The sequence below is a fragment of the Physeter macrocephalus genome, chromosome 20, assembly GCF_002837175.3.
Source record: "Physeter macrocephalus isolate SW-GA chromosome 20, ASM283717v5, whole genome shotgun sequence".
Classification (NCBI taxonomy): domain Eukaryota; kingdom Metazoa; phylum Chordata; class Mammalia; order Artiodactyla; family Physeteridae; genus Physeter; species Physeter macrocephalus.
Window position 1 is genome coordinate 68194886 of NC_041233.1, and position 25634 is coordinate 68220519.

Here is a 25634-nt window from a genome sequence, read left to right on the forward strand (position 1 = left end):
AGGACATCAGTCATATTCAATTAGGGCCTACCCTAATGATCTCATTTTACCTCTTTAAAAACTCTATCTCTAAATAAAGTCACATTCTTTGGTACTGGTGGTTAGGATTTCAACATACGAATTTGGAGGCAGGAGACACAATCCACTCCATAACAAAATAACATGACATAACTTAACTTGTCACTGCCCTTAGAGGGCTTAAAGAAGAGACTCCCCACCCTCTCCCCACCCCAGGGCTGTGACCCAAACCTTACTGGAGAGAGCACGTTCATGGCTTACTGGATGCAGGGAAGTTATTACGGGGCTGTGCCAGTGAAACTTGCTACAACTCTGTCCTCTAGAACTTTCTGGAAATCTACCCTCTAGCTGCCAGAGAGAGCTGTTCATGGGGAGTTGTCTCAATGGAGGCACCCTGCTACAAAACCACCTGAAGGGGGTGCCAGGGAAGTTGCTAGCTGCTGGGTGCTGCCGGCCAGCAGGCACAGCTGGGCTCTGGGGAAGCCAGGTGTGGTATAGGAACTTGAGAAGCCACCCCTTCTGCATGAGCCCGATTCCTCAAAAAGCATGGCAAACACACCAGAACCAGGGAGCAAAAGCTTTACTTCCTGCATTCTTTCTCCAGCGCCCCCTACTGGCAAAGCTGAACATGGGGCCACATGCAAAGGGCCCACTTCCATTTTCACAGAACAGACCAGGGAGCTTAGAGGCAGTGGTTTAATAGGTACAGCATCAATTCCTCCTTCCAGGGAATTCTGCCTGGACCCTGAGCTTCCCACTCACCCCTCTCCCCCTTTGCAGAAGTCTGCTGGTGCCTCTGACAGAGTCTGGGTTTGGGCCTGTGGGTCCTAAGAGTGGCATTTCTGTTATTCAAGGGATTATCCTTGAGTGGAGTCCTGTACGAAGCCATAGCCTGGCCTGAGCTGTCCTGTGAACAGCTGGAGAAGCAGTCACTGGTGGCACCCCTTGGGGGTGCAGTGCCCGCAGGGCGAGGGTGGGACCGCAGAGCTTGGCAGGATTAGCAGCAGCAGCCTGGTGACCAGCGCAGAGGGCTGGAGCAAGGTCCGGAGGGACCAGCCCAGGAGCACCCATGAGGCCAGCCCTTGGGAAACCATCTCATGCTCTACTCATGTGAGTTTGGAAAGGAAGCACAAAACAATGATGTGGGCCAAGGCTGGAGAAACACAGGAAATACAATTAGAAGAGAATATCATTTGGCTCTAAAGGGTCAGTACAATTATTATAGAGGGAAAGTTCAAAATTGTTTCTTCCCTTCCACATATATACGATTTTATTTGTTGGTAGAGTGACAATCCAGCCTTGGAGCAATACGTTTGGAGTTCCCATGCCAGTCTACACTACAGGCTGAAAAAAGAAAGTTTTCCTTCAAACCGTCTTTCTACCTGAGCCAGCAATGAATTCCTGGGTGCAACACATTTTAACAATGGCATGATATAATATATGGTAGAACATTCTTGTGGATGAAAAATGCATTGTTTTTCTAGGCAACCTGATCCTGGTTCTGCCACTAGAAAGCTTGTGATGTTGGCAACCTCTCTGAGCCTCAGATTCTTTATCTATAATACGAGCAGAGGGAACAGTCGTTAAGGCTCCTCCACATCTAACACTGTTTCATTGTATTTTAGGAATAACTTGCAAAAACAATTTTCTAAATCAGATAAATTAAAGAGTAATTTATTTGCCTTACTAATAGGATTTTTCATTTCTCCCGTGATTCACAATTGAATTCCTTCAAAAAGTAAATTATCTTTGTGTCTACAATAATTTAGTTTGCCTGATATTTTGCAAATATGGGTATTTTTTAAGCGTAAATTTATTATTTTTAATAATTTATTTATTTATCTATGGCTGCATTGAGTCTTCGTTGTGGTGCGCGGGCTTCTCAGAGTCTTCGTTGTGGTGCGCGGGCTTCTCATTGCAGTGGCTTCTCTTGTTGCAGTGCACGGGCTCTAGGCGGGCTCTAGGCGCACGGGCTTAGTTGCTCTGCGGCATGTGGGATCTTCCTGAACCAGGGCTCGAACCCCTGTCCCCTGCATTGGCAGGCAGATTCTTAACCAATGCACTACCAGGGAAGTCCCGCAGATATGGGTATTAAAGAGAGTAGTGCAGCCTGTCTTAGTCTGTTTTGCTGCTATGACAAAATACCACAGACTGAGTAGCTTATAAACAACAGAAATCTATTCTTCACAGTTCTGGAGGCTAGAAGGCCAAGATCAGGGTGCCAGCATGCCTGGGTTCTAGTCAAAGCCCTCTTTGGGTTGCAGACTGCAATTTCTCTCTGTGGTGGAAAAGGCCGGGGAGCTCTGTCTGGCCTCCTGTACAAAGGCACTAATCCCATTCACCAGGGCTCCACCCTCAAGATTTAAGCACCTCCCAAAGGCCTTACCTCCTAATGCCATCACTTTAGGGATTTTCAACATACGAATTGGGGGGGTGGAAGTGGCACAAAAAGTCAGCCTATAGCGCAGCCATAGTGGAAATAGTGTAACTGCCTGTTTAAAATATTCAGGAATTCAGTATTCTGGCAGAAGTTAATAAATTAAAATTACTCCCTTATCCTTGGCTGGGACCAATCTTTCTTAAACCAAGAAAGTGTCCTTACCTGGTGAGATTTTACGGACAATATTGAAGTCTCAATCCCAGAGGAGAGCAAATAAAAGACAAGATGTGGTTCTTGCCCGATGTCACACCACGAAGGTTCACTCCTTTCACTCAAGGCGTTGACAGTTTCACAGCCAACATCTCTGGTGTGAATAAAACTGTAATTTCTCCTCAGCTATTTACACCTCAGTGCGACTGTGTTCATTAGCTGGTCCCCTGAGGAGTCTCGGAGAGCAAGGCCTTGGAGGCCTCAGTTGGAGGCCGAAGGTTGAAAAAGGACAAATGTGGGAGTGTGCGTGGGTGCTGCGGGTGTGGGAGACGCCGGGGTGAAGTGGTGTTGGGGGGGCTACCCTAACTCTCCCACATTAGACCAAGTCACGGCCACGTACCCAGTGGCTGACACATGGGGGCGCTCAATAAATAGTCCATGAATGATTCTGGCGCTACATCCAGGCCAGCAGGCGGTGTTAGGCACTGAGGACGCGCTCTGCAGAAAACGGAGTTAGCGTCCTGCTGCCCAAGGGTGAGAAAGGCGCGCCAGGGACTGGAAGCAAGTTCTGGGAGGCGGGAGACCACGGCGGCTCCCAGCGCGGGCCCCTGGGAGACGGTAGCTCTTGCAGATGTGGGCGCCGAGTCCCCCAAGGGGCGCAACCCGCGCATACTGGGGTCAGGGTCTGGCGGGGGAGGCGCCTTCGGGCCTTGGGAACTGGGTCCCGGAGCTGGTGTGAAGGCCGAAGTCCAGGTGTAGACCCGGGCAGCAGCGGGAGGGCAGGAGCGGAGAGCTCCGAAGAGCGCCCCATCGTCCAGAGCCGCGAAGTCGGCAGGGCGCGCTCTTCAGTTCGCCTGGATGGGGAAGCCGCGTGCGGCGGGTTTGCGGAGCGCGCTCTCCGGGTCACTCGGAGCGCGGTCTCAGAGCTCTGAAAACTTTGCCCAGCACGCTCTCCGGTGCCCGCGGCCAGCTTTGCCGAGGGCGCCCTCCGGCGCTGGCGCGTGCGACAGTTGGCCGGCTGGGCTGGGCGCGCTCTCTCCGAAGGGGCGCGCGGTGGCCTGGTGGTCCTGCGCGCGGCCGACTTTGCGGAGCGCGGGGTCCAGAGCCGGAGGCGGCGTCCGCAGCCCCGCCTGCCAGGTCCGTTTGGAGCCCCGGGCGACTCCTCCCCTGGCCGCGTAGGGGCTTTTGCTTTCGCTTTCGTTCGAGCGGCCGCAGATCCTCTACGTGGAGGGACGGAGACGGCCGCCAGCTCTGGCCTCCCGATCGCCGGAGAAACGGTAACGTTGGCCCCCGCCTCCGCCGACGCCTCTTCGGCCCGCCGTCGCCCTCCTGCCCTGCCTTCCCCCGCCTCCTTCCTCCCTTCCCACCGAGCACGGTCGGTGGGGGCCCGGTCCCTTCGGGCTAAGCGGCCCCGACGGCCGGCGCTCAACTTCGGGGGAGAAGGCTCTCCGCAACCCCCAGCATCGCCTGCTTTGCTCAGCTTGTCCTCCCTTCCCTTCTGGTCCCCGGGCTTGGGACACCCGGTACTATTCGGGATTTGGAAAAGAAGGAGGGGTGGATTTAGGAGGGCGGGAGGGGTTCGTTCTCTCGCCTGGCTAACTGCGGGGCCTCCCGTGTCGACAGCCCAGGGTTCCAGACCCAGCGTCATTGCCTGTCAGCTGTGGGGCCTTGGCCCTCTCTGTGCTTGTCTGTGAAATGGGTATAGTGGTGGGCCCGGGCTGACGGTTGGTGCGACGACGGAATGAGGTCACTGTGGTGCATAGCAGCCCGCATCTGTCAGGGCTTAGCAGGCTACACGTAAGCAGCTGTCATCTTTGTTCACGTACCCTTGTGCAGGGCTCTTGAAGATTCCTTGAGGAAGCGGAAGAAGGCAGGACTCAGGCTGCAGCCTTTCACCGTAGTATTCAACTTCGCTTTTGGGGGGGCAGTAAAATTATATGTGGGTGATTCTGAGTCATTCCCAGCCTTTTCCCTTGAACTCCTGGGCTGGCCAAGGACGTGGCCCTAACCTTAGTTTACTTACAGGCTATTTCCTCCTTTAGGGTCTATGGCCTGACCTTCATCCCAGTCACTGCCTAGGTTCATAATCCACTTCTGCTTCCTCTTAGCTCTGTGCCTTTGGGCAGGTTACTGCACCTCTCTGAGAAAACTGAAGTTTCTTCTGCAATACAGCCTCCTAGCAGTGCTGTGAGCATCAGGTGACAGTGGAGTACTTCAGTGCCCAGCAGAGCCTCCTCCCCCTCCAGGTGCTGGAGGTGAGCGGTGGAGGTCCTCTGGGCTGCTTCTCTTTGAGCCTTTTAGGAAGATTGTCTTCATTGGGGCAAGAGTGAGGCACAAGTTGTATGATGTCACTTTTCAGGGGAAGCAGCTGCAATGAAATTCAGACAGGAGCTGGGAACTGATTTCCTACCAGATCTGTACCAGTCGCCTATTAAGCATGTATAGAAATAATCACTAGAGGAACTTTTTTTTCAGTCTCCACAAAAGCTGTTTAAAATCTTAATGTGGGGCTTTCCTGGTGGCGCGGTGGTTGGGAGTCCGCCTGCCGATGCAGGGGACACGGGTTCGTGCCCCGGTCCGGGAGGATCCCACATGCCGCAGAGCGGCTGGGCCCGTGCGTGAGCCATGGCCGCTGAGCCTGCGCGTCCAGAGCCTGTGCTCCGCAAAGGGAGAGGCCACAACAGTGAGAGGCCCGCATACCGCAAAAAAATAATAATAATAATAAAATATTAATGTGATTTTAAAATACGAGTGAGGGTTGACAGTTGAATGTTGTCTTAGTCTTGAGTTCTGTGTTCAGTGGTGATAACAGTGAATACTTATTGAACATTTAGACACCATGCTTAGCATTTTACATGCATTGTTCCATTCATCCTCATAGCCGTGTGTGACTTAGGCATCACCATTTCCCCATTTTACAGATGAGGAAACTCAGGCTTGGAGAGGTTGAGTACTTTGTTCAAGGTCCCATGGCTAATAGGTGGAGGCGCTGATTTAAACCCCTGGTCTGTGGTTCACCGTAACTGGGTTCTCAACCACCCTCCTAGGTCCCTTTGGTTCTGTGGTCTGTCCCATATCAACAATTTATTCGGGGCCCTGAAGGATTAAAAATTTTTAAGTACATTTCTGTTGTGACATTTATAAAGAAATTTTGAGTGCCTACCGTGTACCTGGCACTCTTCTATAACTGGAACTATAAAAGGATGATTAAGATAATCTACAAATAAGAGTCCTAGTGGATAATAGTAAGAGTAATAATAATAATTAGCAGAGTGCTTACAGAGAGTGCCTGACAATGTTAATGCTTCATGTGTCTTATATATTCATTTATTTAAAGAGAAGATAGATGTTTTTAACAATTGAAACAATTGAATAAGCAATATTCCCTTGAAGGGCTGACTGCTCTTTGCAGCCTGAGCATTACAGAGGGGACAAATGCAAGAAAATAATGCCAGGCATGCCCTCTCCAAGTATAGCAGACTGAGATAGGTCTGGATTGTCTTGGGCTGTGAAGATAAGCAGAAATAAAAGGTCAACACCAAGTCTTGGCTTGACTGATATGATGTGACCAAGATCAGGCTCCCCACTCGGTCACCACTCTCGTTCTGGGTGAACTTGATTTCACCCAGAAATTAAGCCAAGTCTCATAGGAATAAGAAAGTCACTGAATGTTTAGCCTTACAGATTTAAGAGTAAAGCCCTAGCACTGCCTTGTTTTAGACGCACACTCTGGCAACTTGTTAGAGGGGACTCTTGCTGCCCTCCTAGACGGTAAACAGCACCAACCCAGAAAGATGCTGTAGGTTTCACACAGAAGACCCTTCTAGCCTAGAGTTTGCAGAGAAAGTTCTGGAGATCCTCCCACCACTGAGTCATAGAAATCAGCCTGTCGCTAAGTCCAAAGCTCCCTCCAAAAATCTGGGAGGGATGCGGGATTCAAGCTGAGCCCTTCCGTCGATGGAGCATGTCAGGTGTTTCACGGGCATGCAGCTCCCTGTGCCTCCCTCACTTCCACCCTCTCTGCTTCCCCTTCTCAGACCTCAGGTCACACATTTCCTCCCCTGAGAACCCTCCCTAATTCCTCTGGGGCTAGGTCAGGTCCCGTACTGTGGCCACAAGTTGTTCATCCTCATGGCACTGATGATGGTTTTCTGTCAACATTTGTGCTGTTTATCAGTGCCTGTCTCTCAGCAAGGCAGGACCAGGTCAGGTGTATCCCCGGCTCCTAGCACACACCTGGTGCCTTGGACTTCCAGGAAATTATATCTATATATAATGGTCACATTGTTATATCATCATACTTCCTAGATTCAGTCTTTAAGATTAGCCTTAGCAAAAGACTCAAGGCTTCAACACCACATGTCAAATTTAGTGTCTTTTTCTGGTGGACTTTGTATAACATTAACTTGTTAATTTTGAAAATACTTCCGTGCTTTGCTAATAACAATCCACATTGAAAAGTAACAAAGTCTTTGTAAGGGAAATGAAATAAAAATGACTGTTTTCTGCATGCCTGGACTTATGCTCATCTCCTCTGGGGATGGCTTAGCTCTGTTTTCAAGAAACATTTTGGGTCCTAATCAGAAAAATCTTACTGCCTCACAACTGGAAACACGTTGATGGCTATGCTGGGGGGTTCACGATGTGTTAAGGAACAAGATAGCCATCGGACTTCTCATTGTCTTTGTAAAGATCCAGCTGCAGGATTCGCCCTTCCTCTCACTTCTCACTGCCCAGCTCACCCCTAAATAAGCTGCAAGGTGACATGATAATGCCCCTCGGGGCTCAAGGGCACAAGGTTGGCGTTTTGCCATCTTGGATACCTCCCCCCAGTTGGATTCCTCTGGCCACGTCCAAAAGTCATTGCCTGTGCTCTGGGCACAGGTGTCCTGTGAGATAGATGCCATCTTGTTTTCCAGCGGTGTGAAAACATCCCTGGGTGAGCCTGACAGGAACACAGACCTGCAGCTGCCAACCTGGCCCACTGTGCGATTGCTCAGAGATTGAGATCGGCAGGAAGTAGAATCTGGAGAGATTTCCCTTTGTTACTGAAGGCCAGTCCCTTTATGGGAAAGGACACAAGACTTGGTTTAGGAGAAATGACCCAAGGCTCTGCTTCTGACCAGCTGTGTCACTTAGCTAATTCTCTTCCCTCAGGGCGTTTGTTTGTTCCAGCTTCCCATTCAATAAATATTTATCTAGCAAATACTTTTTTTAAAAAATAAATTTATTTTATTTATTTTTACTTTGGGCTGTGTTGGGTCTCCGTTGCTGCATGTGGGCTTTCTCTAGTTGCGGTGAGCGGGGCTACTCTTCCTTGCGGCGCGCAGGCTCCCCTTGTTGCGGAGCACAGGCTCTAGGCGCGCGGGCTTCCATAGATGTGGCACGCGGGCTCAGTAGTTGTGGCTTGCAGGCTCTAGAGCGCAGGCTCAGTAGTTGTGGCGCACGGGCATAGTTGCTCCATGGCATGTGGGATCTTCCCGGACCAGGGCTCAAACCCCTGTCCCCTGCATTGGCGGGCAGATTCTTAACCACTGCACCACCAGGGAAGCCCGATCTAGCAAATACTTTCTGTGTGCCAGGGGCCTCTGCCATGATGAACTTACATGGTCGTGTTTGAACCAAGCAATAAGCAGAGTGCAAGTAAACAAGATAAATAGAAGGGCTGTAGAGGGACTGGGGGAAGGGAGGGAGTTGTTGAGGTAGGTGTAATCCAGGAGGACCTCCTGCAAAGGTGCCATTAAACTGAATTCTGAAGATTGAGAACTAGCCAGCTGGGCAAAGATGGCCTGTCCAGCAAACATTTGGGTGGTGACTACCAGAAAAGGAGAACCAGAAGCCCTGATGGAGCCTGAAATGAGCATAGTGGGCCCAAGAATGCTAGGAGGCTGGGAGGCTGAATGGTGTGGTGGTGAGTGGGTTCTGAGCGCTTGTTTGCCGGCTTCAGATCCAAGTCTAGTTTACTAGTTACTTAGCCTGGGACTAGTTACTAACCTTTTCTAACTGCAGCTTTCTCATCTGTCAAAAGGTAGTGATCATAGGGCTGATCTAACAGCATTTGGGGGAGTGTTAAATAGATAATGCTTATGAAACAATTAGCACAGCAAATAATAAGTGTGAGTTTCTATTCTTATTATTGCTATTTTTACTACTAAAAGTAAGGGAAATAGAAGGTGAGCAGGGGATCCTACTAGCTGGTAGTTATCCTGGATCAGGGGTTGGCAAACCTTTTTTGTAAAAGGCCAGGTAGTAAATATTTTGGGCTTTTTAGGCCACATGATCTCTGTCACAGTTACTCAACTCTGGTTGTGGTGGGAAAGTAGCCACAGACAGCATGTAAATGAATGGGCGTGGCTATGTTCCAACTTTATTTACAAAAATAGGTGGTGAGTACTTAGAGTGGAATTTTTAGCACTGAACACCTGTATGTAGGAAAGAAGTAAGATCACAAATCAGTAAATTCAGGTTCACCTTATAAAATTAGAAAAAGGAAGAACAAATAAAACTCAAAGAAAAACCAAACAAACAAAAAAACAGGTTGTGGGCCATAGTTTGTCATCGACTCCAGTACTAGATAATGAAGACCCTTAAGATCCAAGGAGTTCAGTTTAAGATTTGAACTTTTAGATTGTAGGGATCTCGTGAAGATTCTTGAGCAGGAAAATAATTTGATGGAAATCTACTCTGGTAGAACCATGTAAAACCATCTGAAACAGAAAGAGAACTGTATACTCCAGGTCGCTGCTGTTTTTTAACTGGGTTTGAGTGATGTCGGGCAAAGGATGAGCATCTTATAACCTGTCAGGAATTTAGGGGGAGTTATAACCTGTCAGGAATTTAGGGGGAGTTTCTTGTTGTTACAGACTTTGACGAACCTTCCACAGCTTCTCATAAGCAGTGAACATTTAACAAAATCGTCAATGCTGGATCAGAAGCTCCCAGAGGGGCAAGGACTTTGCTTTCTTTGCCACTGTGTATCCAGTCTCTAGAATGAGGCCTGAAATGGAGCTGGCACTCGAGCGTTTGAATGAGTTGTTGGTGCAGCAGCCCTGGAGCCCAAATATGCAGTACTGGTCATCTCCAGGCTTAATTAAAAGCTATGTCACTGAATGAATTTTATTTTAAAATATCATGAGGCCAGTGATGCCACTGGGTACCAATTTTCTGGTTGGTTTTTTTCCTTCCAGATGGCAGACAGTCAAGGCCATATTGTGGAGCAGGGGGCTGGGGACTCAGCAAGCAATGACGCAGTTGATGCGAAGCCGGACCGGTCCTCTTTTGTCCCATCTCTCTTCAGGTAAGTTTCCTTCCTTGCTGAGTTAAAGAGGGACCCTGGGCCACTTCAGCCTACCACGCCTCTGCCCTCTCCACCCACCCGTGCGGAAGCGGACCTTCAGGGAAGGAGGTCTATGCTGTGCGTGGGAGATTTGCACAGAATCCTGCCAGCTGTGTGTGACAACACTGGGGTCCCCCTGTGCACTCCCCTGTCCCCAGGGCAAGCCCAGGTATGGGGGAGCCAGGCTCTGGGCGTCTCCTGCCTGGTGGCTGCGTGTCTGGATAACAGCTGCCCAGGAGTGAGGGGCTGTCCCCTTCAGAGGTGATTTGCCACCAGCCTCCTTCAGGGCAGAGCATGGGCTGCTGCTGCCAGGGGGACCAGGCTTGGCTGAAAGGCAGAACTGAGGGCCATGGGATGGGAAGTTGTAGGGTGGCACTCTGCTGATCCCTGCCTTTTCCTTTTTGGAGTTCACTTTTGAAGTTCTAAACTTTACATTTAATAATAATAATAACAGCTTCATTTGTTAAGCTTCTGTATGCCAGCTCAGTGTTGCATGTAGCCCTCACAATCCCAGGAGATGGTTCTACTCTTATCATCATTTAACAGGTAGCTAAAGTGAGGCATTAAGAGGGTTAGTAGCCTGCCTTTCTGGTGGCGGTTAATAAATGGCAGAGCTGAGATTAGAATCCAAACGGTACCAGCGCCACTCCCTTAACAGCTCTGCCGTGCTTTCTATTTAAAAGTAGGGCTGCAGGGACGTGGAGGAGCCCTTTCCCTCCCCTCCTTAACCTTGGTCATGTGAGTGGTATTCCCTGGCAAGAGGCAGGAGCGGTCTGTGCGTCAGAGCATCAGACTTCTCCGTAGCTCCTAAACCCAGCCCCACGGCGGAGGGACAGCGAGGGGGATAAAGGGTGAGGTTAGGGGGTGCTCCCAAGCAGTGTTCGGGAGGGGAAGAGCTGGTGATGAGGGGCATCCTGGCACCCTGCAACATCCCACAGAGATCCTTTGGTCATATCATCCCAGACATGACTCGGAGAAGTGGGAAGGCCTCGGCATCCTGGATCCGAATTCCACTGGCACTGGTTGCCATTGAGGGTCAAAGGTATCTGATGAGATGACCAGAAAATACAGCTCCAATTACTGAAAACTTTTCAAAGCCATGAGTTCAAGTGGTCCAGGCTAAACCACTCCCCAGTGCAAACCCTTTAGAGCAGTGGCCTTCAAATGTTTTTGCTCACATACCCCCCAAATAATGTAAAACTACACACACCCTCAAAATAGTTGCAAAGGATGTAGTAATATTTCAGTTTTCCCATCTCTCTGAGTATTCAGGTTAAGCAGGTTGCCTCTAAGTGAAAGAGAAACAGAAATCATATAACAGCCATTTCATAAGTCTTAGTTAGATGATGTGGCAGTTTCTATGTCATCTAAGATTTCAGGGTGGGTGAGAAGTCCACCCGTCTCCTCTCTAGTGGGAGATGGGAAACTGGGAAAGGGGAGGTGGTATCATATTCAGGCAGACCAGTTTTAGGAAAAATACAAATGGAAATTGAGGATCTGGCAATTCATTCACTTAAAATTGTCTTGTCTGCACCCCTTGGAAAATCTCTGAGTACCCTGGGTGGAGACCACTGCCTTAAAGACCCATCATTTTGCAAAAATAGGTGTGGTCTGTGATGTGGGGTTTTTTTACCCACTTAACTTCTTTGGAAAGGTAAATAAGCCTGGGTAATCTTCTGTATTCTGGTCCACTATACCTTTTTTTATAGTGTGGCTGATATTGATGTCATGCTACATATTATCAAAATAAACAGTGAATATTTAAATTAAATACTTGCAAAATATTTAAATTAAATTCCATTTTATGAACTGCTTATTTTAGTTGTATGAATTGCAAGACATGATTGTTGAATTATTAAATGTATTTGAACTACAATAAATGTCAATTTAATGTCTTATTCATCTAGGTTGTGAAATGTTAGTTATTTTCTTTGCCTTCTCTAGGCATCTGACTCGTACCCACGTGTTAGATGGTACACGGGCCGTCTACCAAATAGGCAATCAATGCAAATAAAATTCAATCAGGATTTGCGACATACCCGTAAAATTTAGATTTTTTCCTTCCTTTTTTTTTTTTTTTAAACTTCAGCAGGATAGAAGGTCCTTTCATCTAGTAAAGTATCACTGGCTTTAAAATTAATCACTTGAGATGCCATTTTTGGTCACATGCAGTATTTCATTTGTCCATTAAATACTTGCGGCGTGACAGAGAGAACTTAAGTCCCTTGCACCAAATCCCATGGTTGATTAGTGGCAGAACCAGGATTCGAACCTGTATTCGCCTGCCGCTCAAAACCAAGCTCTCAACCACCAGTCTCGGTTGCCACCTTGATGTACCTGGTTCTGTGTTTGGCCCTGGCGCTGCACCCAGGAGCGAGAGCAGCAAGGTCAACGTGGCTCTTCCTCACTCACTTTCTGGTGGGCAAGGCAGACGTGGAACCAGTAACCGCGGTGTGATCACCCCCGGAGGGGACAGAGCGGAGACGAGGGGAGATGGGCTGAACCAGATTTTAGCAGGACTTGTCTGCAGGTCACGTAAAGGATTTGGAATCAATCCTAAGGACGGCGAAGTCACTAAAGGGTTTAAGCTGTAGAGTGACTTGATGGATTACACCTGCGGAAACCCACAAGACCACTGGAGCTGCAGCATGGAGGGGAGCGCCCTGAGGAGGGGTTTGTGGTGAGGGGACGTGCGTCAGGAGGCCATTGCTACTCCCCAGCGGGAGTAGCGGGACCGGGGCTTCCAGAGGTGCCTGGGAGGTAGAAGCCACCAGACTTTGACGAAGTGGAAGGCGAGGGCCGAAGAAGGGAGGGACGAAGAGGCAAGTGGCACCTGCACCCCTGGGAATAGTTGAAGGCGGCTCGTGCTCACTGAGCCTCCTCGCTCAGCAAAGAGGTAAAGCCGTGTATATTTCTAGTGTCACAGTGACAGAACTGCACCAGCATTTGCTGCCTCTCAGTGTTCCCCTGACCGTGCCTGCTGCCCCAGCTTTGCTGACTGAGACCTCGTGGGAAACTTGGCTGGCGCCAGGCGCCTTGTATATGATGCGGCGAGACTCTAAGTGTGATTAAAACAGGGTGATCTGAAGCGAAGAGGGAGTGTCCCTTATCACACCTGACCCATGGACGCCCCACACTTACCCTCTGTGCCTTAAGGATTCTAACTGGGATTGTTATCTGTGACTCACTGGGGTGACCTGAACACAGCACTAGATGCTGGTTGTTTCCTGCAAATCTGGCAGGTGTGCGGTAGCCCCTCCCATGGCCCCCGCTGTGGCGCGTAGGGAACTTCGCATCCCACACTTCAGAGGTGTGGGTGCAGCCTGTGGGAACATCGCTGGCTGCTCTCTGCGGCTGACGGCAGGCACCTGCCCCCTCCCGTCCCATCTCCCGTTCCCGTCTCTAAGTGTCAGAATTGCAGGGAGGTAAGGCGGTGGAGGGGGCAGTAGCACCCCCATCCGTCTCTATTCTAGGACCCTCGCCCTCCTCTGGAAACCTCAAGGATTCTGGGAGACGGAAAGACGCCTCTTTTTCCCCCAAAAGCCTGGGCGGGACTCAGGTGGTCCCAAGCCCTCACACTTGTCTTGGCTTTTTTGTGTCAGTGCCACTAGATGGCATGACAGCATCATTTTATTTCCATTTCGCTGGGCCCTGAATAAACCAGGCAGTTCCTTAATTCACTTTTCTTAAAAAAAAAATAAATAAATTGATTGAAATATCTTCTACGTATCTGATTATTGGAGAACATTTGGAAAACACAGACAACCACAAAGGAAAAATATTTAGAATGTAAATTTTACATTAGTAAAGGGCTTGGACTTAAAAAAAAAATGACTTAGAAGAAATAAGTACTGTCTGCCCTCTGATCCTCATCCGTGGATCTAACCAACTGTGGATCAAAAATATTGGGAGTGGAAATTTCAGAAGGTTCCAAAAAGCAAAACTTGAATTTGCTGAGTGCCAGCAACTATTTACATAGTATTTACATTGTTTTAGGGATTATAGTAATCTAGAGATAATTTAAGGTGTAAGGGAGGATGTGCATAGGTTATATGCAAATACTACTCCATTTGAAATACGGGACTTGAGCATCCGAGGATTTTGGTATCCTCAGGGGTCCTGGAACCAATCTCCTCGGATACGAAGGGCCAGCTGTGTGTGCACAGTCTATGTTCATTATGAGCCATAGTTGAGGAACAAGGTGTCCTGTCATCTGCGAACTTGAAGAGGAATGGATCCCTCTTGATGTAAAGGTAACCCTAGATCCTAGACAGGGTTACCGGTCATGCAAGCCAACGATGTGGTCCCTGCCCTGGATATAAACTCAAGTTCTTAGTGAATATCTAGGCACGGGTATAGAAAATAGCTAATAACAGGTAGTAACTGATTGCAGAATTGTAGAGTATTGGGAGCTGTGGGAGGCTGGGAGAGGAAGGATGAGGGTGGGGCTAGAGGAGTTGGGACTGGTCAGAGAAAAGGCAGTGGGGTTCTCAGGGGACTAGAAGAGCCTGCCTGCTGGGGCCAGGGCCGCGGTGGGAATGATGGCCAGGCCCCACGGCACAGGTCTGGGAAAGTGGGTAGAGCCCATGGACGGGCTGAGTTTGATCCTGGTGGGCTCCACTGAGAGCCATTGCACATATAAGACCAAGCCCTGACCAGTAGCCTGGAAGATGTCTCCCTTCCAGGGATACTTCAGCTGTGAAATCAGAGGCTCCTTTCTGAGTTCTGTTCAAGGTCACTGTTCAAGGAAATAAAAAGGTAGCAAACAGATTGCACACACTCTCAGATTTCCCCAGGGCCTTGGTGGAGCCTCAGATTTCCCTGCCAAGGGGTGTATTTATCCTTCCAGTTACCCGGTGAAGAGGGCAGGAGAAAAGGCTTGTTTTCAAAGCTTGATAAGCTCCCTACTTTTGAAGCACTGGCTCAGATCCCATGAGCTTTCTCCTGTGTATCATCTTTGTGTTCTGACCTTTGTCCTCCTGGAGTGTGTTTCATAAATGCCACTTGGTTGTAATTCTTCTTTCCCCTGGGCTGCAACTTGAGCTGCTCCACCAACTGTGTTATATGTAAATAGGTCCCTATTTTTAAAAAAAAAGTGTTATTTGTGTAACTATAAGACAGATCCAGGTGGCCTGCCTGTTCATTTGGAGGCGGGTAGGGGAAGTGTTTCAGAAGAAGCAATGCTTTGGAATTGGAGAAAAGAACAAAGACATAGTCCCAAGGACTATGTCCCTAATTAAGCAAAAGCCATTCAGTCACACTCGTTTGATTGAAAGAGGCCGGGTCTGAGTCCCCTAAAAAGAAAAAGAACATTAAAACATACCCAGGCAGTTTACTTTTCAATAAAGGAAGCCTTCAGATTCAGACTCCAGAATACTGGATGCCTGTCTCCCAACTTTTTATATAAAGAGTAATAAAGATTTAATGCTATATTTGAAGTAGTCATGACACCACTTAAAATGACAGCAGTGCTGGTATGGAGTTGGACAACTTAGGTTCAGATCCTGGCCCTGAGTCCCACTCTTTAGTTGAACAACTAAAGCAGGTGTTTTGACCTTTTTGAGCCTCAGTTCCCTCATTTGCATGATAGGGTTATGAATTCCTATCCACTGGGCTGTGTGTGAGAATTAAATTACCTGATAAGGGAGAAATCATGGAATCATAATTTCAAACCGGAAGACTCCTTGAAAGGTAATTTATCCAGTTCCCCTTCTGTGTACCGATCAAAGAAAGTGAAGGCCAGAGAGGTAAAATCCTCTATCCATAGTCACCCAACAGGACCAAGACCCAGGTCTAATCTGGGGTCCATTGCTCCCCCGCCCCTTACGTCAAGTGCCACCCACAAGTGCAGTGGCATCTAGCTCTTCAACCATATTAATCCACCAGCGGGGTGTTTTTTTTCTTCCACCCAAGTGGGTCAGCAAATTTAATTCTTCATTGAAACTGCTCCCTTTCTGCTTCACTTCAGCTGAGAGATGGTATACAGACAGCATTTCAACAGGGCTAGCGATGGGGTTTCTGATAAAGAGGGCCACGTGCCCATTTCAGGAGCAGCAAGCCACACCTCTGAACCATGGTCACAGGGTCTAAATCTTTGAAGCCATGACTTCTACATGTATAGAATACCTCTAGTTATTTTAGATTATTGCTTTTCTAGAGGGGAAAAAATAAGCTCTGAAGTTAACAGAAAAAGTGAGGAAGGGAGGTAAATGTCAGGTTTCCATAGTGATAGAACTTTTAAAACACCATTAATGTAGAATTAAGTCCAGTAATAGAAGAGTACTATGAAAATAAGCCCCATTGCTTCTCAAGGGAACTCATAATCACAAATAAGAAATGTGCATTATGGCCTTGCGTGTTCAAACCCCAAGCATGCTGGTGCTTAGGGCTTTCTGTCTGGCCTGCATCTGGTAGGGTGAGTTTGTATACTGCTCAGCTGAAAGTGAAAAAGATAGATGAAGTGGTTGTGTAAGAATCAAGACTGAAGTGTGTGAGCTGTTCTCAGTTCTGGAGCTTGTAGCCACAGTACAGACACCATTGTGTCTCCCACTTCATTCTAGGCTATTTAAAGAGAATTCAGTCCTTTATTTCCCCTGAATTATTTTTTTCTTTGAGTCATTTGTCAATTTTTATTGCCAGAGGTCTCTGTTCTTTTTTTAAGGGGGAAGTTGGAAACATGGAGGCCGACAATTCTTCTACTTAGCATATTTTAAACTGACTTTGTTTCCCAGTGTAAGTGTACTTTTGCAAATGGAGTTTCAGAGAAGAATATACGGAGCCAGTTTTTTCTCCTTCGCAAACCTGAGGATGGCAAGTGATTAGGAGGTTTCCCAGGAGTGCAGGTGTTATAACTCCCCTTCATCAGCTTCACACCTTTCACTGACCGTGACCTTGAACCAGGAAATTGAGAAAAACATTGCTTATAATAATTTTGGTTTTTATGCATCCACCTCTTCCTCATTGCATTTGGAGGGGTGAAATGGGAAAGTGTGGTAACTCCTGAGTCATTCGCTTTATCCAAGACCCTTGAAAAATGTTTATATGCTTCATTTGAAAATTAAAGTATTTGGTATGCCTCTGTGGTCTTTTATTTTATTCTTATATTACTACCTTGAGGACCTTTAAAAGGAAAAAAATAACCTAATGAATCTGAACTCTCTGATTCAGCACAAACTTCCTATTTTTGTTCACTCACATATAACTTTACATATTTTGCACTTCCTATGTGTGCTGTTTTGCCACCTTTTGTAGATTTGGCACTTCGGTGGGTTGCCCACATCTGCATGCTCATCACTTTAAATAGCTGTGTAGTATTTTATTCTCCTGATACTCTGTCCCCTGCTTAGCCATTTCCCCGTTGTTTCCAGTTTTTCACTCTCAGAGATGGCACTACTGGCTGCATCTTTGTGGAAATGTGGTTTTTTTTCCATGGGACCCCAAGTTCCTAGAAAGTCGCTTTTTCTCTAGGGAGCTGTCCTGGAGTGGGGAGTGCAACCATGTGGAGCCTGGGCATTTCTGCTGGTCAGCAGAGAAGGGGGAGGCCAGTGTGACTTTCCCAGCCCCAATGTGAATGGTCCTATGGAAAACTCCAGCGTGCAGTTCACTGCTGATTCAGTCACAGGCCTTCAGGGCCGGGCGGACTGTGCCAATCTTCTGCCCCTGCTGTGCTCCGAGCATGTTGAGTTTTTATTATTTCAGAGAAGAAGGAAACTCGCTGCCGGTCATCGCAGGGCGAAGCCTAGTTCTGATGCAGAGGGGGTCGCTTTCAGATGGAGACATGAGGTACCACCTTCACTCTCTCCCTTCCTCTCTGTCTTGTTCTGTGCCTTGGTATGTCAGGACTGCTGAGAATGCCCTCTACTGAAATCCTGAAACTATGAATGAATCATCCCAAAAATATTTAGACAAAGCAGCTATGAAAACCAGAGCTCTAGTTCCGAATGAAGCAGCCCTGGGGAAATGTGTGCCTGGTGGTGTGTTTACTTTCATGCTGATGAATGTCTGCAAACAGACAGAGCTACTTGGGAATCCTATTCACGGAGACACTTTAGAAAATAAATAGGAGCGGGTTTGTGTGCTTATATTCCCTTCCAAATATAGAAAGGTGTAATTCACGTTTCGAGCAGCCTAGGGGATCTGCAAGAAGATAAAACCTGTATTTATTCACTCTGGTGATGGGGAAAATTATACTTGTACCCAGAGTGGATTGTAAAAATTTTTCGCGCACTTTCTGAGGCTTTTCACTTCTTTGCATAGTAGGTACAGTATTTTTATCCTATAATGTTTTCTGGTATGTGTTACTGTAGACTCTTCAAGGAAGTCTTTCTATATAAATAACTCTCAGAGCTTGGGGGTAATTCTTTGCCTCTTGATTTTGCTGAAATGACTGTGAAATCTGAGGTTCCCAAAAATGGCTCTCGACCTGAGAAGTTAGGATAATCTAGATCCTTCCTGATAATCAATGCTGGTATTATCTGTGTTCCTAGCAGAGATTTGAGCTTACCAAAACACATCTGGGCAATGAAGATAGTGGTCCTTGCACATATGAGCGAGGAAATACAACACCAGCAAACATGAAGGATGGTTAGGAAGCACCATTGTCAGCCAACCTGCTTGTGTAAATTAACTGCTCACTGTATCTGAGTGCACACTTGAATGCACTTCCTAAGTCAGTCTTTCTGCCAGGCTTTTGTAGTTGTTGTGACCTTGCTTGTCCAGCCCTAACCAAGCACAGTGGTTTCGTGGCCAGATTTGTTGTTTTAAAATCTGCAGCCAATTGTATATAACACATGAGCGTTTAAGAGGATTTGGACCTTTTAATTCACTGGTCTGGTTTATCATAGCCTTGCACTTAACAGCAGATTCCAAAACCAGAATCCTGTGTTTCTCCTCAGTGTAGTAATCTTGGCCAGTGTGTTCAGAATGTACAAAGGTCAAGTTAAAGACTAAGTTTATCAGCACAAAATTAGCAAAGGGAGGCAACAAAATGGGGCCTGGAGAGGGTACAATGGGAAGTGATAGAATCTGGCTTTAAAAATACCCTGGCCAGCCTCTGTTACATCTTTCCATACCTCTCATTTGTACTTTGCAGAACAAATGGGGGTAATGATTATTAACATACTTTGTAAAGCATAAAACCCTATTAAAAAATATTAATGAAACAACAAGGTCCTACTGTATAGCACAGGGAACTGTATTCAATATCCTTTGATGAAACCATAATGGAAAAGAATATGAAAAAGAATGTATATATATATATATGTGTCACTGAATCACTTTGCTGTACAGCAGAAATTAACACAACTTTCTAAATCAACTATACTTCAATAAAATAAATTTTAAAAATATATCAGTGATACTTGTTCCTGGTGACTTAAGGACCATCTTAAGTGGTTCCTCCACCATTTGTACCATCCGTCAGATTCAGGAGAAAGCCTGGTTTCCATTGATCTGCATTTGAACGAAGTACGGGTGCTCCCCTGTTGGGGTCTGTGTAACGGCAGTTCTCACGTGTGCTAGCATCATCTTCTGCAGAAAAGGCCAAATGAACCCAGGATGACAAGAACAGCCACTTTTAGGAAATCTTGTCTTTGGGGGAGGATCGCCAGCTGAAGAAGTTTCTAATCTGGATCCTTGAAAGCTTCTTATCACCCTGTTCATTCCCACCCTGGCGCCCACCCCTGGAGAACCTGCGGTGCTGAGCTGTGGACCAGACCACTGCCATCTCTCTGCAGTTGGCTGATTAATGAGCACATCTCTTTGGAGCCCTTGAGGGCCTTGCTTCTGTCCAACAGCAGTTGTTTATCTGATGATCTGCTTGGCTCTGACCATTGATCTCCAGACAAACAGTAACTCTTTATGAGCTGCTAGCACTTCGGTCACAGAGCTCACCTCCCCCCGACCGACCGTGCTGATAGTGAGTTACAGGGCCACCAAGGCGGTGCTGGGGACTCACCCAAACATTGTGCAAACAAGGGAGAATAAGGATGGCATTGCTTACAAAGTGGCGTTTCCTGGAAGCGTTTTGGTTGTGCTGTTAATTTCGGTTTAATGTTCAGCTCGCTGTCACCTCTGGGAGACCTTGCAGGTTTCGTGGAGAGCCATAAATCCCACACATGACCCTAAATATAACCATTCTGCTGCCCAGGGCCACCTTCCACAGGCCGTGCTCCCCGAGGCATATCTCATTTGACTTTCTAGCCAAGAGCTAAGGGGCCCAAAGTCTGCAGCCATGTGGAGAGTGGTGTTTGATACGGTGGGACGAGCTGGTACTCTCTACCCTGCCCGGAAGGAAGAGGGACTAGCCCGCAGGGAGCTCTGCTTCCACGGGGTCTGGAAGTAACGAAGGGGCTTGAAACAAGAGTGGAGACTGCAGTGAAAGGTGAGGGCCAAGCGGGCCCAGGCAGTGGGCACACAGGCTAGTGCTGAGGCCCTCAGGCTTCAGAGGATATGAGCGCCTCCAGGAAAATACCCAGGCCTGCCTCTGATCCCCTGGGTCTAGGGCGAGACCTGGGAATCTGAATTTTAACAGAGAAACCCTGGAATAAGGGACTTGGTGTCAGACCTCAGAATAAACCTGGACACTACCCCTGCCTAGCTTTGTGATGTTGGATAAGCTAATGTAATCTTTTTCTATGAGGTACGGAGTTAATGTCTCACAGAGTTGTTGTAAAGATTACATGAGATAATATATGTAAAGCAGTAAGTGTTCAAAAAGTAGTACTTATTAGAACTTTATTCATTATTGTTGTTACTATTGACACGTGGAGGAAGAAGGCTAGGGAGAGGGGTAAAATCACAGTGGAAAACAGAGAAATGGGGTGTCCAGGGACGCCTTTCAACAATTCGCACAAAAAAGTATGAATCCAAAAAATCCAAAAAGTAATTTTCGAAACAGGTCTTGAAATCCATTTGCAGCAAGTGATTTTTAACTATTAAATAATAATTTTTATTTTAATCTTTTGAGTAGTTAACTTATTCATAGATAGAAAAAGAGATATACAGTCAAAATTCTTTCTCCTTCCTGCCGTCCTGCTCTTGGCTCCAGAACACAGGTAACCACTTTTGATGCTATTTAATAAATAACATGAGTAATAATAATGATGTTTATTTATTCAGTACAACTTAACTACATGCTGCACACTGTTCTAAGTGCTTTGTGAATATTAACTTGCTTACCAGCTCTGAGGCAGATGCCGTAATTTTGTCCTTTTTACAAATGAGGAAACTGAAGCCCAGAGAGGTTAATACGTAACTTGTCCACGATCACTCAGCGATGTGGTGGAGCAGGGTTTCAAACCCAGGCAGTCCAGCCCCGGAATCCATGGATTTATCCGTTATATCATCCTGCAAGAGTCTGTTTATGCAGATACAAGCAAGATACGAATTTTTCCTGACACGTAGCGCACTGTTCTCATTGTTTTGCCCCTTTGTTTTTTTCCACCCTTAACACTGCTTATTGGAAATCATCCCACATCAGGATAGGAAGAGCTTCCTCATTATTTTAACAATACTGTGCGGTTTAGGTTCAAGACCCTGCCTTTTACAGTCCAGCCAGGAAGTAGAGGCCGAATTAGATCTTGATACTTGCCCTGCTGGTTATTATGGGCGTGAGTGGCTAACGGAATAAACTCAGGTCTGCCAACCAGGTCTTTGAATTGAGGCCTGCTATTAAGGTTCAAAACTGGACATGGGAACCCCAGGGGGAAAAAATGGAAGAGAACTTGTCAGTCCAAAAGTGTTTCCAAATAGTATTAGGTGTCACACACAAAAGAAAGACTCAAGCAAAGCGATTGCCCTGTGTTCCTGCGGAATCAGCTACTGGGGCTCCCGAACGTAAGCCCCTCTCAGGAATCACCCCCTTCCTACACGTGAGGCTGTACTTAATTCATGTCTCTGCAGCAGCCTGGCAACAGCAGCTGGCAAAGTGGAAGAGATGGCACTGTTCCCACAAGAGGGGAAATGGGGTGAAAGGGAGATAGATAATCCCCAGAAGGGACCCCAAAGCCTCACAACTAGTAGGTGGTAGACTCTAGTCTCTTGGACTCTTTTACTTGCGGAATCTATCCATAGGCAATAGCCTTTAGTCCACCTGGTTTCTTCCTGGCTCCTTTCCCCTGGTGACTTCTCGACAATCATTTCTTCCTCTTATTTGTCTCTCGTTACATGCTTTAAGCTAATCATCAGGGTTTGCTTCCCCAGACTTAAGCTACAGATGGAGTTTTCCCAAAGCCAGTGCCTCTTAGGAAGATGAGCTCAATGGAATCAAGTTGATAATCACTCTCTGATACACATCTTTGGTGTGGGAAGACCTGGGTTTAACAAAAAGCTATTTGAGTTAGAAGGAAAAATTAATATGGACTGACTCAAATCCAGAAAGAAGAAGCAGATATTAAGTTCATTTTGAAAAATGAGAATTCAGTTTAGGGGAAGGATAAGAAAGGGAAATTGTCCTTATCTCCCTTGAGATATTTACTGGGGATAAGAATCACATTTCATATTCATTTTTAAGGTACTTTTTATAACGATGGCAAGTGTTTTCTTTAAAGTGTGTATATCTTTATATACACACTTTTGTGTTCCTTTTTTTTAAGCAGTTAGTTTTCCAAATTCTATTCTGGTAGAAACAGAGTTCTTTTCTTTTTCATGTAACTTATATCTGAGCCTGTTTTTCTTATAAAAAATGCTCACTGGTGTAGTTTGGCTTATGACAGCCTAAAAAAAAAATCACAGCTTGTTTAGAATTTGGATATCATTGTACAGTTTATTTTAAAATAATCTGTATTGCAGAAAACAGAAGTGAAATTTTCTCTCATAAAGGGCATAAACTTGACCTCCAGCCTGCCAGACGTAATGCTCCTCTTGTTAGGGTCTTCGAGTGGGCTTACATTAGCTAAAGTCCTCTCAGGAGCCAATGAGAAAATGCAGGTGAGAATTTTATCAAGATCCCAGCCCATAATAAGCCCTGACAAACGCTAATTGTTATTATTACCTATAAAACGGGTGTGATTATGCCCCCTCCACCTACCTCAGAGATGTCAGTTGAAGACCGACATCTTTATGACTTACTTCACTCTGTATGACAGACCCGAGGTCCATCCACCTCACTACAAATAACTCAATTTCGTTTCTTTTTATGGCTGAGTAATATTCCATTGTATATATGTGCCACATCTTCTTTATCCATTCATCTGTCGATGGACAGTTAGGTTGCTTCCATGTCCTGGCTGTTGTAAATAGAGCTGCAATGAACAGTGTGGTACATGACTCTTTTGAATTCTGGTTTTCTCAGGGTATATGCCCAGTAGTGGGATGGCTGGGTCGTATGGTAGTTCTATTTGTAGTTTTTTAAGGAACCTCCATACTGTTCTCCATAGTGGCTGTATCAATTTACATTATTCCCACCAGCAGTGCAAGAGGGTTCCCTTTTCTCCACACCCTCTCCAGCATTTATTGTTTCTAGAGTTTTTGATGATGGCCAATCTGACCGGTGTGAGATGATATCTCATTGTCGTTTTGATTTGCATTTCTCTAATGATTAATGATGTTGAGCATTCTTTCATGTGTTTGTTGGCGATCTGTATATCTTCTTTGGAGAAATGTCTATTTAGTTCTTCTGCCCATTTTTGGATTGGGTTGTTTGTTTTTTTGTTATTGAGCTGCAAGAGTTGCTTATAAATTTTGGATATTAATCCTTTGTCAGTTGCTTCATTTGCAACTATTTTCTCCCATTCTGAGGGTTGTCTTTTGGTCTTGTTTATGGTATCCTTTGCTGTGCAAAAGCTTTTAAGTTTCATTAGGTCCCATTTGTTTATTTTTGTTTTTATTTCCATTTCTCTAGGAGGTGGGCCAAAAAGGATCTTGCTGTGATTTATGTCATAGAGTGTTCTGCCTATGTTTTGAGAGGGGAGGCTTTAGAAGATAGGAGACCAGACTGAGGGCGTTTCTCTTTTAGAAATAAAGTGATACGACGGAAGAAATTTGGCCCTATAAAAGTGGAGGATAAAGTCATGTTGAGGTTGAAAACAGCAGTATGGAATCTGAAGTTTCGACTTAACATAGCTAACCTGTAATCTGGACCAAAGTAGGAGGAGAAAGGGGAAAGGCCACATCCTTTCAGAGATTCTGAGAAACTCAGATAACATTCAGTGAAAACTCAGAGTAAAATACCCTTGAACCCACATTCATCAGGGAACAAGCTCAGTTTTCACTTTTCACTTTACTTCTTCCAACTTTTGATGGAGCTTTGGGAGGATGGTGGACAAATCATTCTAACAGATACTCAAGAGCATAAGGCTCTGGAACGCTGACATGAAGGAGGAGGCCTGGGTGATGGTCCCACCTTGCCGATCACTAGCTGGGTGACCTTGGACAACCCCCTGCCTCTCTGTGGACCTCAGTTTCCATGTCTGCAAAATGAGCAAATAAAACCTGATTCATTCATTCATATGACAGTTTTTAACTTCATTGCCCGACTAAAACCTCTCATACAGTATTTAGTAGAAGTGGCAAAAGTGGACATATTTGACTTGTTCCTGATCTTAGGGCAGGAAGCATTCAGCCTTTCATCATTAAGTATGTCGATGAAAGTTCAATTAACTTATCAAGTCAAGAAGAAAACGGGAATTTTATTGGAGCCAAACCGAGGGTTATAACCCGGGAAGCATATTCTCAGAAAGCTCTGAGAACTGTTCCACCTGTTAGAAGTCAAAGGCACAGTCATATTCATTTTTGAGACATAGGATCGTCCATCAAAATGACATACTGATATTTCACATAAAGTTCACCGAAGTTACATAGTCCAGATAAGCACATGCAAAGCCAGCAGCAAGTCACCATGACCCCCTACAGAACTGGGAAAGAATGCTATTTTAAGAAGTTACATTGCTAGCATATCCGAAGAAAGAAGAAATATTGATCTTTACAGTTGAGCAGGCACTCCTGTCTTTGAGGATTTCTGGTTAACATGTAGTGCAGAGGTAAACTGCACATTAGGGAGGGAGGGAGGAGACCCAAACAAACACAGAGAATTTTATGTTTAATTTTTTCTTGTCCCACCTTGAAATATAAATTTTATTTCATCAAGTATGATATTAGCAGTGGGTTTTTCACAGATGCCCTTTGCAGGCTGAGCTGGTTCCATTGTAATCCTAGTTTAGTGAGCATTTTTATCATAGCAGGGTGTTGGATTTTGTCAAATGCTTTTTTGCACCAATTGAGTTGATCATGTGGTTTTTGTCCTTTATTCTGTTCATACAATGGATTACATTGGTTGATTTTTGGATGTTAAACCAACCTTGTGTTCCTGGGATCAATCACACTTGGTCATGGTGTATTACCCTATTTATAGATGGCTGGTTTGGCTTGCTGATGTTTCATCAAGGATTTTTGCATCTGTATTTATTAGGGCTCTTGGTCTGTAGTTTATAACAAATATTTATTGAGCAACTCATATGCTAGGCGTTGTTCTAGGTGTTGAGGATTCTGCAATTTTTCAAAAGAGATTAAAAAATCTCTTCTCTCGGGCTTCCCTGGTGGCGCAGTGGTTGAGAGTCCGCCTGCCGATGCAGGGGACGTGGGTTCGCGCCCCGGTCTGGGAAGATCCCACATCCCGCGGAGCGGCTGGGCCCGTGAGCCATGGCCGCTGAGCCTGCGCGTCCGGAGCCTGTGCTCCGCGACGGGAGAGGCCAC

At 46.2% G+C, this 25634-nt stretch overlaps 1 protein-coding gene across 3 annotated transcripts in view; it reads left to right on the plus strand.

Annotated features, from left to right (window-relative positions):
- The first annotated feature begins 1055 nt into the window (after positions 1-1055).
- Positions 1056-25634, plus strand: part of CASP7 (caspase 7) — a 32571-nt gene continuing 7992 nt past the window's right edge. The window contains exons 1-2 of one of the 3 annotated variants that reach the window (XM_028481096.1): positions 1056-1128; positions 9796-9905. In XM_028481096.1, coding sequence (XP_028336897.1) covers positions 9796-9905 — 110 coding nt within the window. In that variant the 5' untranslated portion in view covers positions 1056-1128. Of the gene's footprint in view, positions 1129-2833; positions 3143-3780; positions 3886-9795; positions 9906-25634 lie in introns of those variants that run through there. The other 2 variants (XM_007106959.3, XM_007106958.3) reach the window with 2 other exon arrangements.